At 45.8% G+C, this 15,457-nt stretch overlaps 1 protein-coding gene across 1 annotated transcript; it reads left to right on the plus strand.

The window, feature by feature from the left end:
* The first annotated feature begins 1,205 nt into the window (after window positions 1-1,205).
* Window positions 1,206-3,502, plus strand: LOC130605683 (disintegrin and metalloproteinase domain-containing protein 20-like). The gene is given in 2 exon segments (XM_057421378.1): window positions 1,206-3,360; window positions 3,363-3,502. Coding segments are annotated over 2 exon segments (2,295 nt in total).
* Window positions 3,503-15,457: the final 11,955 nt, after the last annotated feature.

The raw sequence follows: 15,457 nt of genomic DNA on the forward strand, positions 1-15,457 counted from the left end.
GAGAAAAATCAGAATAGCAAGGCAGGCGATACACAAATATAGCTGATCTACTGGAGTGAAGCCAGAACAGCAGAGCCAGGAATGTGTTTCTATAGTACTCAACACAGTGGGGCTCCACTGGGACTAAGAAGCTATCATGATCCAGCGCTAAATAATGATAACAGGAATGTGAGGAGATGAATACAGACAAGCTAGATGTCCTACAAATCTGTCAAAAATTAATATTTACCATCAGCAATACACCACATGACTGGCCTTCATAGCTTGATTCAGTGCCGTGAATCTGAGGGATTGTTGTCTGATGGAACAAATGGTAAGGCAGGGCAACGAGCACCCTCTGTCAATAGGGCTGTTTATCCAGGACAGATTTCCTCAGTATGGCTCAAATCAGCAGTAAAGTATTTCATTCACAGATGAAGTACTGCATCTGTAAGCATTGCCCAACAGAAAATGCTCTTACACAATAAGCCTGGGCTTTGTACTGAAAAAGGATATCAGGAGCCTTACCAAGCTACACGGTCTTGTTCACCCAGCCCCAGAATAACCCCTGTTTAGTCTCTGCTGCTTTACCAAATATCTGAATCATGTTAATTTCTGTTTTGTTTTGTTTTGTTTGTTTACAAATTATAAAAAGATTTTGACTTAAGGAAGGTTGGGTTAAATTAATTCCCTTATCTTTGAAAATCCACTATCAGAGCTGTGGCGAGAGCAATATCCTTCAGACTTAAGCTCCAGGTTGACCGGAGTATCTTTTCCATCCGTATTATCCACCTATGCAGCTCAATATGATTGTTTCTTCCTAAAACGGAAAGGTGAGTGGAGAGGAACATTTTATGGCTTACAAGATGGTCTAATTAAACGATCCCTTTGCTCAACACAAACATCTTTGACCAGGAGTGTGAAGCTGAGCTGGGGCCCCTCCTTGCTATATCTGCTCAGAAAGGAGAAACATCCATTAATTTGAAATTTAAGATTACAAAAGCTGTGAACGTGCTTGTGGCAGGCTAACCAACTAATGGGTCTGAGCAGAGATCAGGTCTGACCAAGATCTCTGGTCTTCCTCCCCACAAGAACCTCTGTACTTGCTCAAAGAGGAGGGGATGGATGTCTCAAGCTAATGAGATGGCACCCTGCTGCCTGGGGGTACGTTTGCACAGGGAGGAGGCAAAGATTTGCACAGGGAGAAGGCAAAGTGAGCTGTGACGATGATACTGCTCCTCTCTGCCGAGGAGCCGTTGGAGGCCTCGGGGTGGTTACCTGGGCGTGGTTCTAGGTTCCATACCCTCACAAAGCAGGGTGTGGGGCAGTGCCGGGCAGCAGCCATGGAGGCACTGCCGTTGCTGCTGAGGCTGCTGATGCTGCTGGGCCTGGTGGGGTTCCCTCCAGCCCCAGGGGACCTGCCCGGGGGTCTGCGTGTCACCTCCATGTGGATGACGGTGCCGCGGCAGTTGAGTGCTCGGGCTGACACCAAACCCCTGGCTGTCTCTTACTGGCTGGAGGTGGCTGGGCGGCCCTGGGTGCTGCGCCTGTGGCCCAGGCGAGGGCTGATTTCCCACCCCTTCACCCTGGTCACCTACGGCAAGGATGGGACACGCTGGGAGGAGCACCCCTTCGTTCATGACAACTGCTTCTACCAGGGAGAGGTGCAGGGGAGCCCTGGCTCCATGGTGGCGCTCAGCAACTGCGGCAGGGGTCTCCATGGCATGCTTTGGGTTGAGGATGACATCTATGAGATTGAGCCCATCCCCGACGATCCGGCCTTCCGGCACATCCTCTACTGCATGGAGGCCAGCAACCCCGTGGGTCCCACCTGCGGGTTGACCCCGCAGGAGCTGCAGCACCAAGAGGCTTTGCTGCCCTGGCTCAAGGAGCCCCAGGCAGTGCAGGCGGACGAAGAGGCGTTGGAGGGATGGTGGACACACGTCAGGTACGTGAAGATAGCAGTGGTGGTGGACAATGCATGGTTTGTGAGGTCAGGCAGGAATGAATCCCAGGTCTTGAGGCAAGTCCTAGAAGTCATCAACACTGGGGACTCTCTGTACAAACAGCTTTCTGTTCGACTGTTTCTTGTGGGATTGGAGATCTGGACCAAAAGCAATCCTATAAACATTACTAACTCTATTGGTCATGTACTTTATGCCTTTAACAAATGGCGAAGGTCAGACCTGTCTCCACGGATGCGTCATGATGTTGCTCACTTATTTGTATTTCAGGGCTTTGGAAAGAGCCTGGGATTGGCGTACCTAGGGTCCATATGTAATAACCAGTGGTCAGCAGCCGTTGATTCCTTCAGTAATAGGAAGTTGTCCTCATTTGTTATCACATTTGTCCACGAGCTGGGCCATAATCTTGGGATGCACCATGATAAACCGGGCTGTAAATGCAGGCGAAAGAGATGCGTTATGTACGAAACTGATGTTGACACAGATGCATTCAGTGACTGCAGTTACAAAGACTACTTTGACCTTGTTGCACGTGGTTCCAACTGCATTCGTCAACCACCAGCGCCCGGTACTTTCTACGCCATGAAGCGTCAATACTGTGGGAATAAAATAGTAGAAAACGGAGAGCAGTGTGACTGTGGCTCAGAATCAAACTGCAGAAAGGATCCTTGTTGTCACCCAAATTGTACGTTTACGGCAAATTCAGTCTGTGCTTCTGGAAAATGCTGCAAGAGATGTCATTTCCTTCCAGCAGGAAAGGTCTGCAGAGCAAGTACTGGTGTCTGTGACCTGCCAGAGTATTGCAATGGGACTTCCCCTCAGTGCCCACAAGATTCGTACATACAAGATGGAGCCCCTTGTGAAGACGGGGCTTATTGTTATCGAGGAAAATGTTCTACCCACCACAAACAGTGCCAGCGTCTCTTTGGCAAACAGGCCAGAGCTGCTTCATTAGATTGCTTCAAAGCAGTGAATACTCAAGGTGACCGGTTTGGGAACTGTGGGATTCGTGACAGTGCCCATTTTACAAAATGCAGTATTGAGAATATCTTATGTGGTAGGATCCAGTGTGAAAACCTAAACGAATTGCCTTTCTTGCCGGACCACGTAACGCTAGTCCAAACCCCTATTGGACATAAAAAGTGTTGGGGTCTTGACTACCATGTAGGGATACCAGTAGATGATGTGGGAGCTGTGGAAGATGGCGCGCCATGTGGTCGTGATATGCTTTGTATCAACAGGACATGTGCCAGCGTATCACTGCTGAACTACAACTGTAACATGACAAAGTGTCATGACAGAGGAGTATGTAACAATCATAAGAACTGCCACTGCAGGTATGGCTGGGCTCCTCCGTATTGCAAATTGAAAGGATATGGAGGTAGTGTTGACAGTGGACCTCCTCCAGTCAGGGGCTCCTTCGGAGAGCAAGAAGAGGAGTAATACTATTTAGTACTCTTTTTTACCTTATTGCTGCAGTAACCCTTATTATAATTTATCGACAGCAAATAGTGCCATGGCTTAGGAGGAAAAGAGCCCAATTACACAGAAGAAGATAGAAGTTATTTCAAATACAGCTGCTCCTAAAGGAGAACACCTGCTGGCGAGTCAAAATCCACCAAAAAAGCACTTCCTGAAGACCAACAAGCAGTAGCTTTGGATGTTCTTGGGGAATCTCCCTTGAGCAGAGCCAGCTGATAATTCATCAAAATAATTCAACACATTCTGAGCAGTTTTAATCTCATGTGACATCATTAAATGCAGAGTAAATGTTGTCCTTGTTTATTTTTTATAGTACTTATATTTATTTGTATTACTGAGGTGAGCGGCTCGAGAGAGGGCGCCTTCAACACCGGAGCGGGGGGAGATCAGCGTCCAGGAGCCTCAGCTCACAGCCGCGAGAGCCACCGAGGGAGCCTCAAGTCCTCGACAGGACCTGCCCAGAGCCGGCAGCTCAGCTGACGAGAGCGAGCGGCTGACTCACAGGGGGCGGAGCCAGGAGCAGCGGCACCAGCCCTGATTGGTTAAAAACCTGCCCCAGGGAGCGCGGCGAACAGGGCGGGTCGGGGCGGTTCTGGCGGGCGGGATGGTGAGCACTCGGCGTGTGAGCAGGGCCCGGCCCGGGAGCTCTCCTCTGGCTGCCCCGGCGGTGCCAGCGGAGGCACCCAGACAGAGCCGATGAGTGAGAGGGGAGGCTGCGGTGCAGAGCTCGGGGTGTAGAGAGTGCCTGCACTGGTCTGGTGAGGGGAGGGTGCACAATGGGCAGGGCTGCACTCGGTGCTCCCTGGTGGAGGTCCTCCTGCAGCAGGGGCTGAGCTGCAGGAGGCTGTCAATAGACAGCGAGATGTCAGGGAAGCTGAGAGGAAGCAGGGCAGCTTGCTCCAGGCCCAAACTGTGCAGGGGCCTCGAGCGGCCCCTGTAGCTCACGGAGGAAAGAAGGAGGCCGTTAACCCAAGAAGCTGGGAAATAGTAACAAAAGAACCAAAACAAAACAAAGAAACAAACAGCAAAGAAAAAAACGACCCCAAAAAAAGAGGAAGAGGACAATTAAAAGCAAGGGGCTTCCTCCTAATCTGATGTCCCCACCCAGAGCCGCTTTGCAGTTCTGCAGGGGGCTAACAAGGAAACACACTTGCAACATGAACAACCAGCTGATGCACTGGTAAAGAAGATCACTACTGGTGCTGCCAGGAAAAATCAATGGGTCATAGTTGTCCTGGGTTCAGCAGTAGCAGTCATTTTTCTCCGTCTTAGTAGTTGGTGCAGTGCTGTGTTTTTGACTTTCAGCCCGAGAACAGCGCTGATAACACCGATGTTTTTAGTTGCTGCTCAGTAATGTTTACTCTGACCAAGGCCTTTCTGAGTCTCATGCTCTGCCAGGGAGGAGGGGAAGCCGGGAGGAAGCAGAGACAGGGCACCTGACCCAAACGAGTATTTCATACCACAGCACGTCATGCCCACTATATAAACTGGGGGCGGTTACCCGGATGGGCTAGATCACTGCTCAGGTCAGGCTGAGTATCGGTCGGCGGGTGATGAGCGGTTGAATTCTCTTTCCTTGTTATTTCCCTTATCGTTATTATTATGGGTGGCAGCAGCAGTGGTTTGTGTTATACCTTAGTTATAACTCACTGCGCTGGGCTTCAAGAGAGCAGACTTTGGCCTCTTCAGGGACCTGCTTTGTAAGGTTGCATGGGATATAGCCCTAGAGGGCAGGGTGCCCAAGACTTTTGGTTGATATTCGAGCATAACCTGCTACAAGCTCAGGAGTGTTGCATCCCAACTAGAAGGAACTGCAGCAGGAGGGCCAGGAGACCTCCTTAGATGGATAAGAGGGCTGCTGAGGAAAATTCAAAAGAAAAAAGAGGCTTATAAAAGGTGTAAAGAGGGACAGGCAGCCTGGGAAGAATACAGGGATGTTGACGGACTAGGGACAACATGGGCCCTCTCCGGAAGCTATGAGGAGAACTGGCTACCCTGGATTTGGAGAAAGCTGAGGTTCTGAATGACTTCTTTGCCTCGGTCTTCACTGGCAAAGGCTCTGACCACACCACTCAGGTCTTGGAAGGCAGACATAGGGACTGTGATAATGAAGACCCTAGGCGCACTGTAGGGGAGGATCTGGTTTGAGACCATCTTAAGAACCTGAATGTGCACAAGTCTATGGCACCTGATGAAATCCATCCATGGGTCCTGAAGGAGCTGGCAAATGACGTTGCTAAGCCACTGTCCATCATAATTGAAAAATCACGGCAGTCAGGTGAAGTTCCCGACGACTGGAAAAAGGGAAATATAACCCCCATTTTCAAGAAGGGCAAAATGGATGACCCGGGGATTTACAGACCGGTCAGTCTCACCTCCATGCCTGGCAAAATCTTGGAGCAGATTCTCCTGGAAGGGATACTAAGGCACATGAAAAACAATAAGGTGCTTGGTGACAGCCACCATGGCTTCACTAAGGGGAAATCCTGCCTGACCAATTTGGTGGCCTTCTATGGTGGGGCTACAGAACTGATGGACAGGGGTAGAGCAGTTGATGTCATCTACCTGGACTTGTGCAAAGCGTTCGACACTGTCCCACACGACATCCTTGTCTCTGAATTGAAGAGACATCAACTTGATGGATGGACCACTCGGTGGATAAAGAACTGGCTGGATGGCCGCAGGCAAAGAGTTGTGGTCAATGGCTCAATGTCCATTTGGAGACCAGTAACGAGTGGTGTCCCTCAGGGATCGGTGTTGGAGCCGATCTTGTTCAACATCTTTGTTGGTGACATGGACAGGGATTGAGTGAACCCTCAGCAAGTTTGCCGATGACACCAAGCTGTGTGGTTCATTTGATACGCTGGAGAGAAGAAATGCCATCCAGAGGGACCTCAACATTCTTGTGAGGTGGGCTGATGCCAACCTTATGAAGTTTAACCATGCCAAGTGCAAGGTCCTACACCTGGGTCAGAGCAATCCTGGGCACAGCTACAGGTTGGGCAGAGAAGAGATTCAGAGCAGCCCTGCGGAGAAGGACTTGGGGGTGTTGGTTGATGAGAAAATGAACGTGGGCCGGCTTCAGTGTGCACTTGCAGCCCAGAAAACTGACCATATCCTGGGCTGCATCAAAAGGAGTGTGACCAGCAGGTTGAAGGAGGTGATTCTGCCCCTCTACTCTGCTCTTGTGAGACCTCACCTGGAGTATTGTGTGCAGTTCTGGTTTCCTCAACATAAAAAGGACATGGAACTGTTGGAGCAAGTCCAGAGAAGGGCCACGGGGATGATCAGGGGACTGGAGCAGATCCCCTTTGAAGATAAGCTGAGGAAGTTGGAGCTGTTCAGCCTGGAGAAGAGAAGGCTGTGTGGAGACCTCATAGCAGCCTTCCAGTATCTGAAGGGTGGCTATAAGGATGATAGGGAGGGACTCTTCATTAAGGACTGTAGTGATAGGACAGGGAGTAATGGGTTCAAACTTAAACAGGGGAAGTTTAGATTGGATATAAGGAGGAAATTCTTTGCTGTAGAGAGGCACTGGAATGTGTTTCCCAGGGAGGTTGCGAATACTCTGTCCCTGGCAGTGTTCAAGGCTGGGTTGAACAGAAACTTGGGTGACATGGCAGGGGGGTTGGAACTAGACAATCTTAAGCTCCTTTCCAACCATAACTATTCCATGATTCTGTGATTCTATGACTTACTAGCCTTTGATATGAAACATTGGTTTCCATTCTGGGCAGAATAACTGATCATTTCAAACTGTATTTCAGGTGAGTATCAAGGATACAAAAGCTCTAGCCTGAATTTTTGTGTTGCTCATGGGTTTTCTACTTTCTCATCCACTTTTTGGCTTTTGCGGCTGAGCAAATGTCTCCTCTGCCTTTATACATTTACAAACGTGGATGTGAAAAGCTGTATTCATCACACATTATCTATATGAATTTCATTTGTTAAAATTCATATGTCTACCTATGTCTTACAGTCATTATCATATTTACCACTACATTTTACTATCTCTTTCATTCTGTCTACAGGAAAAATGCAGAATATATTAAATGTTGTAAATTCTTGAGTTTATCCCAAAGACCTCACACCCTTCAGGTCAGGAGACTCTGACTTTCCCATTTGTGAATGGTACTGAAGCCTTACTGATTATATACAACATTCCTTTTCCAAATCGTAACTGCACCATCTCCTATATCAGTTTTCAGTGCAACAGCTTGTCTCAGTGTCATGGAGAATACAGTTCTTTTTAAGAGCTGTGCTTCTTATTTCTGTAACCATGAAAACTCAGTCAGTTGAGCAGATAAACACTGGATTCATGAGTGCAAGGGTCTGTCAGAATATCACCTCTCAGACAGAAGAAAAAACCCATCAATGAAGCCACAAAGGTGCTGCTGCTTACCCAGTTTGTTTACACCAACCAACCTTTCCATAAATATTTGCTGCTATGTAAGTGACCTGCTTAAATCTATAGAAGACTCTGTTATACAGTGACCTGATTTGTAATGTGAGCATGACACTAAGTAATTATATAAGTTCCTATATCCTTAATGCCGCTCAGATATCTAATTTATGCATCCATCTTCATTTTATAGCACTCTTAATGCATATGGTAAATATTTAGAAGCAAGTTCCCAAGTATTTTGTCCATGCTTGTAATCTCTGCATTCCCCCTGGAAAATTCTAAACATTCACTAGGAAAATGCTAAAAATACATCATACATTTGTCAGGTGGCTTCATGCGTACTCTGATATTGGCCTTAATCCCAGCCACTGGGATAGATGCAGCTGAAGATCCTCACCACAGCAGGTGCTGCTGTGGGACGTCAGAGGGGCTGTGTCACAGGAAGTAAGTGGAAGACACTCAGGGGACAGAGGTGGGAATGTAATTCACCTGAGAATTACAAAGCTGTTGCTAAAAGGTTGGACTTTAACCCTGCCACCTGAGGTTAATGCCCTGGCATGCAGCAGGAGTCAGTCTCTAAAATCAGCAGCTTCGGGAGCTGTGTGCTGCTCATGAGCATGTGCTCATCCATGTTGTGTATCAGCTGATGGGTTGGTGGCAGTCTCTCCTGTTGTCATGGGTACCAAACTACAGAGGGCATCATCTACGAATAATTTGTGTGAATTGTTTGGTTTACGTGGAGCACTTCACATTTAGTAATGTAAGATGTATATATATATGATTTACAGTAAGAAGAACCCTTAAACACAAAGAAAATAATCAACAAACTAACCCAAATCCTAAATGGGTTAGGAAGCAAAAAACACAAGGACAATTGCAACATACCCTGTTACTCCCAGCAGATTGGCAGAACTTCCTCCATCCCCAAAGCCTCCCAATAAAGAAAGCGCGATCTTGCTAATAAGGTCAAGCATAGCTTATTCTTCTAACTGCTTTGCATTTTTCAGTACTTGTATTTCTAAGCCTAGCACTGTGATGAAAACAGTCCAATGATTGTGCAGCTTCATAAAGGAAGGCAACAGCCCAGTGGGAGTTTTTTATAGGCTGATCTTCATGAGAAAACCATCTCTAATTGAAAGCCAATGGGCTAAGAATTAAATGAACTCTGGATACTGAAGTGGGTAGTTGACTGGAGATGCAATCAGAGAATCAAACAGAGGCATGGTCAATGAGTAATTTCATAAATCTATATTAACACAGATATTTTCATTTTAGAGGAAAAATGTCTTTTTTTCTTGTTCAATCAGTGTATATTTGGTTAATAGATATTATGAGAATATTGAGGGCAAGAAAATCATGGTTTCAGATTAATTTCTCATAAACTGCACCTGACTTTGGCACAAGAAAATCCTAGAGACCTGCAACATCTGTTATCTACTCTCTATCTCGCAGGTTTGTAAACAAAATCTCAGAAAGTCTGTCCCATAGGGCCACATACTTCACTGGTACATGCACAAGTCTCTAAATTTATGCCACTGGGATTTTGCAGGTCCATCTTTTGTAAAAGGGGTGTTTTACTGACTTTAGCTGGACCAGATAAAGCCCCTAAAACTTTTTGTCCCTGAGTAGAAAGAGTTTTCTCCTTAACCAACTTTCTCCATTGTGCCTATCTCAGTAAGTTTAGTTACTCATTTGGGAATAGTATTTCCTTCTTTCATTTGCAGAGATCCATACCTTTGGAGACTACAATCCACCTCTGGTGCAGTCTGGAAAACAATCACGGTGTGTCACTTCACACGTTTGGAGAAAACAGTGAGTCACGGCTCAGACAAATTCTGCTCGCTATTCCTGTCACAAGGGTTACTGTAAAAAGGCTGACCATTTTTACATTATTTAGGATTAAATTAGGTTATCCAGACAGCATTCACCTGAATACCAAATGCAACCTGTAGGGTGGTAACAGATAAAAGGGATTTGTACATTTTGCTTGTTTGTGCCTCAACATGGATTTTTCACCGCTGACATTTAGCTCTGCATCCTCACTCCTGTGCTGCTGTGGCCTCTGCTTGTCCCTGCCCTAGGAATCGTGATTTGTTACAGGTGTTCCAGCCACCAGCTCCATCTTCAAACATCCATTGCTTCCTCACTGAAGTGCAAAGGTACTGGTTTTACTGTAGTATTTTCCATTTTCTTCCTCATCCATGGCATCCTTTTTTTCATCTTTTGCATATTCCAGAGAGGTGCCTTGGAATATGGCTAGGATTTTCCCTGTTTACAAGTAAAACTTGTTTCTGAATGTTCCCAGTGAGTGGTGCCGAGCTGACAACAATCAAGGTCCGTGTCCGTCTCCCCCCCCCCCTGCACCAGGGCTCTCCCCTTCCCCGCTCCCGGAGGAACGGGGAGGAGGATCGAGAGAGTGCAACTCCTACGGGTTGAGACAAGAACAGTCCAGCAACAAATCACCACCGCTACTATCAGTTAAAACAATGATAAGGGAAAATAACAAGGGAAGAGAATACGATACCACCGGCCAAGAAAACGAGTTCCACCCGGAAGCTCCTGTCCTTCCGGGTAACTCCCAGTTACCCCCCACCCCGGGCATGACGTGCTGTGGTATGGAATACCTCCCTGGCTAGCCCGGGTCAGGCGCCCCGTCTCTGCTTCCTCACAGCTTCCCCTCCTCCCTGGCAGAGCATTAGCCTCACAGAGTCCTTGGTCAGGGTAAACATCACTTAGCAACAACCGACAACATCGGCTTCACCAACACTGTTCTCAAACTAGAAGTCAAAACACAGCACTGCACCAGTTAACACAAAGGAAAAAACATGACTGCTACTGCTGAACCCAGGACATGCTCTTTCCACTCTGTCTTTGTTCTTTCATATTCTCACTGCCTCTGATTTCAAAGCTCCTGTTCAGCTACTTCTCTGGAGCATCCATCCGATGCTTTCTAGACCACTGATTCTCCATTTTTCAAATCTCTGCTAGAAATACATTTCCCACTTTACCTACCTAGTATTTAACTGTTACCTGCCTTGAAACCACACAGTATTTTACAGAAACATTGCATTTGAATAAAAAATTACTTCCAGCCTCCATATCCAACATTAATCAGGTCTATGTCTCGGGTTTTAGTAAATACTATGTATTGTATTTGCTAAAGTTTTTAAATAAGACATTATGAAGGAGGAAACAAAATATTGATATATCAAGACAGGAAGCTCATAGCTGCTGGCCAAGACAGAGAAATTTCCAGCTCTACATGCTCAAAGCAGCAATTTCCCACAGTTGCGTGACAACACATGCTGTATTTTTTAGTGGTTTTCATACTCTGATTCTCTAAGGCAAGTAAGTGCAGGGTAGAGAATATAGCTTACCTTGGCCCTCTTTGTGTGAGGAATTTGGTAACACTGTATTGAAACTACCTTTTTTTTACCTGGTGTGTTCTGAGGAAGTGTATTTAATATTGCCCTAGCAGTCATATACAAAGTATTTCAAGCTTTGTGTCATTTAACCTTGTATTACCTGAGGGACACAACTTGTACAGAATACTTTCTCCCAGGCAAAACAGGCCCATATTACAGCTTGTCCACATTTTAGATGGCCTAATTTAGAACTAGCCCAAATAGAGCTCCAAGAGAGTAACGTTGAAAATGATACTTTATAATGGCAACTGTTTATTTTAAGAACCAAAGTCTTTGGATAGTATTCCCGTTGCTGCTGATTTAGCTAAGGACTCTGATTCCTGTGTGTGTAAGTACATGTACACATATAAATATGCAGGACATGCATTTCTGCATTAACCAAGGACACTTCATCCAAAGTCTTCATATACTGCCTGCCAATGACGTTTGGGAGCCAAGTCACTAGGCCAGGGAACATTTCACTGTCAGAAGTGAATTAGGAAATCATAGAAAAGGCACAGAAAAGGCCCAAGGCAGGGAGCAACAAGGAAAAAAGTCTTGAAACATTAGAGAAAACTTAAATGCCAAGGCAGCAGCCATAATCTCCTCAAGATCAGGAAGCCTTCCTTTACTGAGCTGAGCTGCCAGGACACTTGATCAAGGCTAAGACATCATCATGGCAGCTGTGTACAGACAAGTAGAGCCATACAGCCTGCTCTGCAGAATCTCCTCAGGGTGTTAATAGAAGCTGTGCACAACAGCTCATAGGGAAAGAAATACCTTTTCAAAGTTTGTAACAGTGCAACAACAGTGTGTTGCAGGAACCACTAACAAAAATTTCCCCCAGTGAAATCTTCAGTGAGCTTCGATTAAATGGTGATGGCACTAATCTCTATGTGTCCACACTTGGGACCTTACATTTGCAGTACCACGTGGCCCCTCTAAATGAGTTTGAAAGGCTTTCATAGATCAAGGTCCATTAGAATTTCTCATCTCTTTGCAGGATGGAGCAGTGATGTTTCCTCACTTAAAGCTCACTTAAGCGCCCAGTATAGACAGAGTTATACTGATACCACACCGTGCTGGCCATCTTCCACCACTGCAGTGTCCGGGGAGATGAAGTCTGCTCAGGAAAGCTGCCTGGATGGGGAATGTAACCATTTTTGCAACAAAAGAAGAAAGCTGAGAACGCCACATGTGAACTGCAGACCTGATGCTACCAGGATCCCACAGACATGGTAAGACTGTGACCATGCTGCCCAGGGCTTTGCACTCACCAGACCTCACAAATTTATTCCTAGCAAACCTGGGATTGCATGTCCTCAGGAAAACCCTACAGGCTGCATGATGATTAATGTTGGGATGCAGCAGAAGTGCTCCTTTTTCAGAGCTTTTACTCCCTTTTTCTACTTTCTCACGAACAAATCACCCATACATGTGGTAAATGACCTTAAAAATCTTCAGTTTCCACTGCAGCTTACACTTGAGTGGTTTTACTCAAGCACTTCTTTAGATACAAGGATCCCTACGCTCATAAATGGATCTGCCTCTAGGATGAAGTGAGCCATCTGCTTAGCTGTGCACTGCAGCACCTTCAGCATGTTGGGAGAGAGAGAAAAGCAAGCAGAATAACTATATCCAACTGGAAGAGCAAGTATTAATGCACTTACACTGAAATTTTACCCACGCCCTGCAGCTCACACTTCAAACTCAATAACAGCACAAGCATATTAAAGGTCAGGAGCATAAAACACCTTCATCTCACCTCTCTTCCAAAGATAGCATAGCTAACTGAGCTGCAGGGCCTGCCAGTCTGCCGACAGAGTGGCTAAGTACTCTCTTAGGGGAGAGTTAGGGAAGAGTACCATTTACTGCATCATCAGGCACACTTCCTGAAATAGCCTGTTTCTTATTGGAGGCCACTGATCACCATCTACAACTTACAGGGAGTTATGAGACAAGACAGGAAAATGGTAGAAACTTTCCCTTTGACATCAGCCCAGTCAGATACATCTCACACAGCAAGAACCTCCCCAGAGGCCAGGGTTTGGTGCCCATAAGGCATGACTACCTTGGTAAGCATTGAGTCTTCACCTTAGCAAAGATTGCTCCATGACATGTAAGACAACAAAAACGTATGCCACGCTTGAGACAATTCATGTAAGCCCTGGTTGTCAGATTTCCCCAAACTGGGAACTTTCCAGACAACTCTGCTTGTTGCAGGGTCTTAGCTCCTTTGCACATCACTGGAACAGATATTAAAAAGACAGCCACTTCTCTAGCAGGTCTGCTTGCTCTGTAAAATGGGCGCTCACAGTTTTCCTCTTGCAGTTCAGCTGTAAGAAGGATTGGGAATAGCTGTGCCTCACACTATCTGGCTGTTGCACAAAGCAAGCAATTAGAAGCACAAGTGTCCCCATTTGCTCCCACGCTTCATTTTTAGACTCATAAACACAGACTGAGCTACAAAACTGAGAGAGAGAGGCGGTTTTTTGAGCTTAGGGGTAGTTAGATGCACCTTTGATGTGTGTCTATATGTTACCATGAAAGAATTCAGCTGAATGAGAGTTACAGCCATATGTGTGAACTCAACCTAAGGATGATGGTGTTAGTTATGTAGGTAATGGGCAAGTAATAATAAATATGCACATATCCTGGAGTGCAGTTGCAATCACTGCTTGATCCTGAAGGTGTAACAATGACATAAAGATTATGTAGCTGTCCTAATATTCACATAAACTGAGCAGGCTTTACTGCTGGGGGTCACTGGATGGTGTTTCTCAGTTCTGAGTGCCAGCAACATTTATGGGCAGTGAGTGCATTTTAGGGTTCTTTTTATATTGTTCAGTAATTCAATTTCCAGTTACACTCACATGCTGCCTGATTAGACTCAAATGACTTTTTCCACACTCCTGTACAGATCTGGACACCAAGTGTCACCTCTTGGAGCTAAATGATCTTTACTAACCTTGAATTACTCACCATAAGACCAGGCAGTAAGAGGATGCTAGACAGGAGCAGCCCTACAGAAACTGCTTCTGTGCAGTCCCTTATTCCCCTCTAATGCAGCATAATACGCAGTCTTTCACTGTTAGAGGAATGAGTGTCTTCACCTTCACAAAGGGTCAGAACAGGCACCCTGCCAGACATGGTGGAGTGGCTGATGCACAGTGACTCGAGCCCATACTGCCATGAAAAGCATTAAGCAGTTCTGCAGGTCTCCCTGGTGCAGCAGTAACTGGGACAATGGAGTGAGGGTCTGCTTCCTCAGGGTCTTGCTAAAAGCGTTGTTCTCAATTCAGACCTAGGTTATAGCTAACTCAAAACCCTCACACCATGCTCCTTTGCCTGGTGTAGATGTGCCTTCAGAATTAGGACAGCCTTGGATGCTGGTAGGTAAGATAGAGGGGAAAATGAGGGCTGAAAGATAGAGGAGTGCTTACTTTGCAATCCTCAATATCTGCCTGAAAAGAAAGGTGGGTGTTTTTTTTTCCCAAATCTACTCTTTTCACACACAACAGAGGAATAAACCTTGCTGCTCTTCAGTCCAGCCTGAGTAAAGTGCAAAAGCTTTCTCAGAACACTAGGATTTACCTCAGATATTATAAGTGCAGCCTGCAGAAGGACTGTCAACAACCGATTCTATGAGATTGAAAGTGTTTCTCAAATTTGTTGGCAGCATTCCTTCCCAGTGTGACCATTCTGCAAATCAAAGTACTCATTTTTAATTAAAGTGCAAAAAGAAACACTGAGAATCACAGAATGGTTGGAAAGGACCTTAGGATCATCTAGTTCCAACCCCCCTGCAACAGGCAGGGATACTTCCCAATAGACCAGGTTGCTCAAGACACTGCCTAACCTGAATGATGATAAGTTGTTTTGATTTGGCCTGTCCCAGGTCCCTTAGCCTCCATGGCTAAACCTCTTAGTTAGCAATTTGTTATCATCTTTATGAAAAGGGCAGAAAGAAACCAGTATGCTAAAACTAGAATTTTTAATAGTCATTTTAATCTCAAACAGCTCTTCTGTTTAACCATCTACTTCTTAATATTCCTGAACAGTAAACACTTCTGTGAGAAAGATGCTGCTCATACACACATCCTAGGAATGGATTGCTACAGAGGCACTCCTACTTGCCTGCAAATACTTCTGTTGACTGTTCTTCCTTTTATTGTATGCTACTCTTGTGAAATTCACTGTAGTCCAGATTAACTGTTTTTAAC

The sequence above is a fragment of the Pezoporus wallicus genome, unplaced genomic scaffold, assembly GCF_028554395.1.
Source record: "Pezoporus wallicus isolate ANWC-B61680 ecotype Strahan unplaced genomic scaffold, APGP_CSIRO_Pwel_v1 contig_2144, whole genome shotgun sequence".
Lineage (NCBI taxonomy): Eukaryota > Metazoa > Chordata > Aves > Psittaciformes > Psittacidae > Pezoporus > Pezoporus wallicus.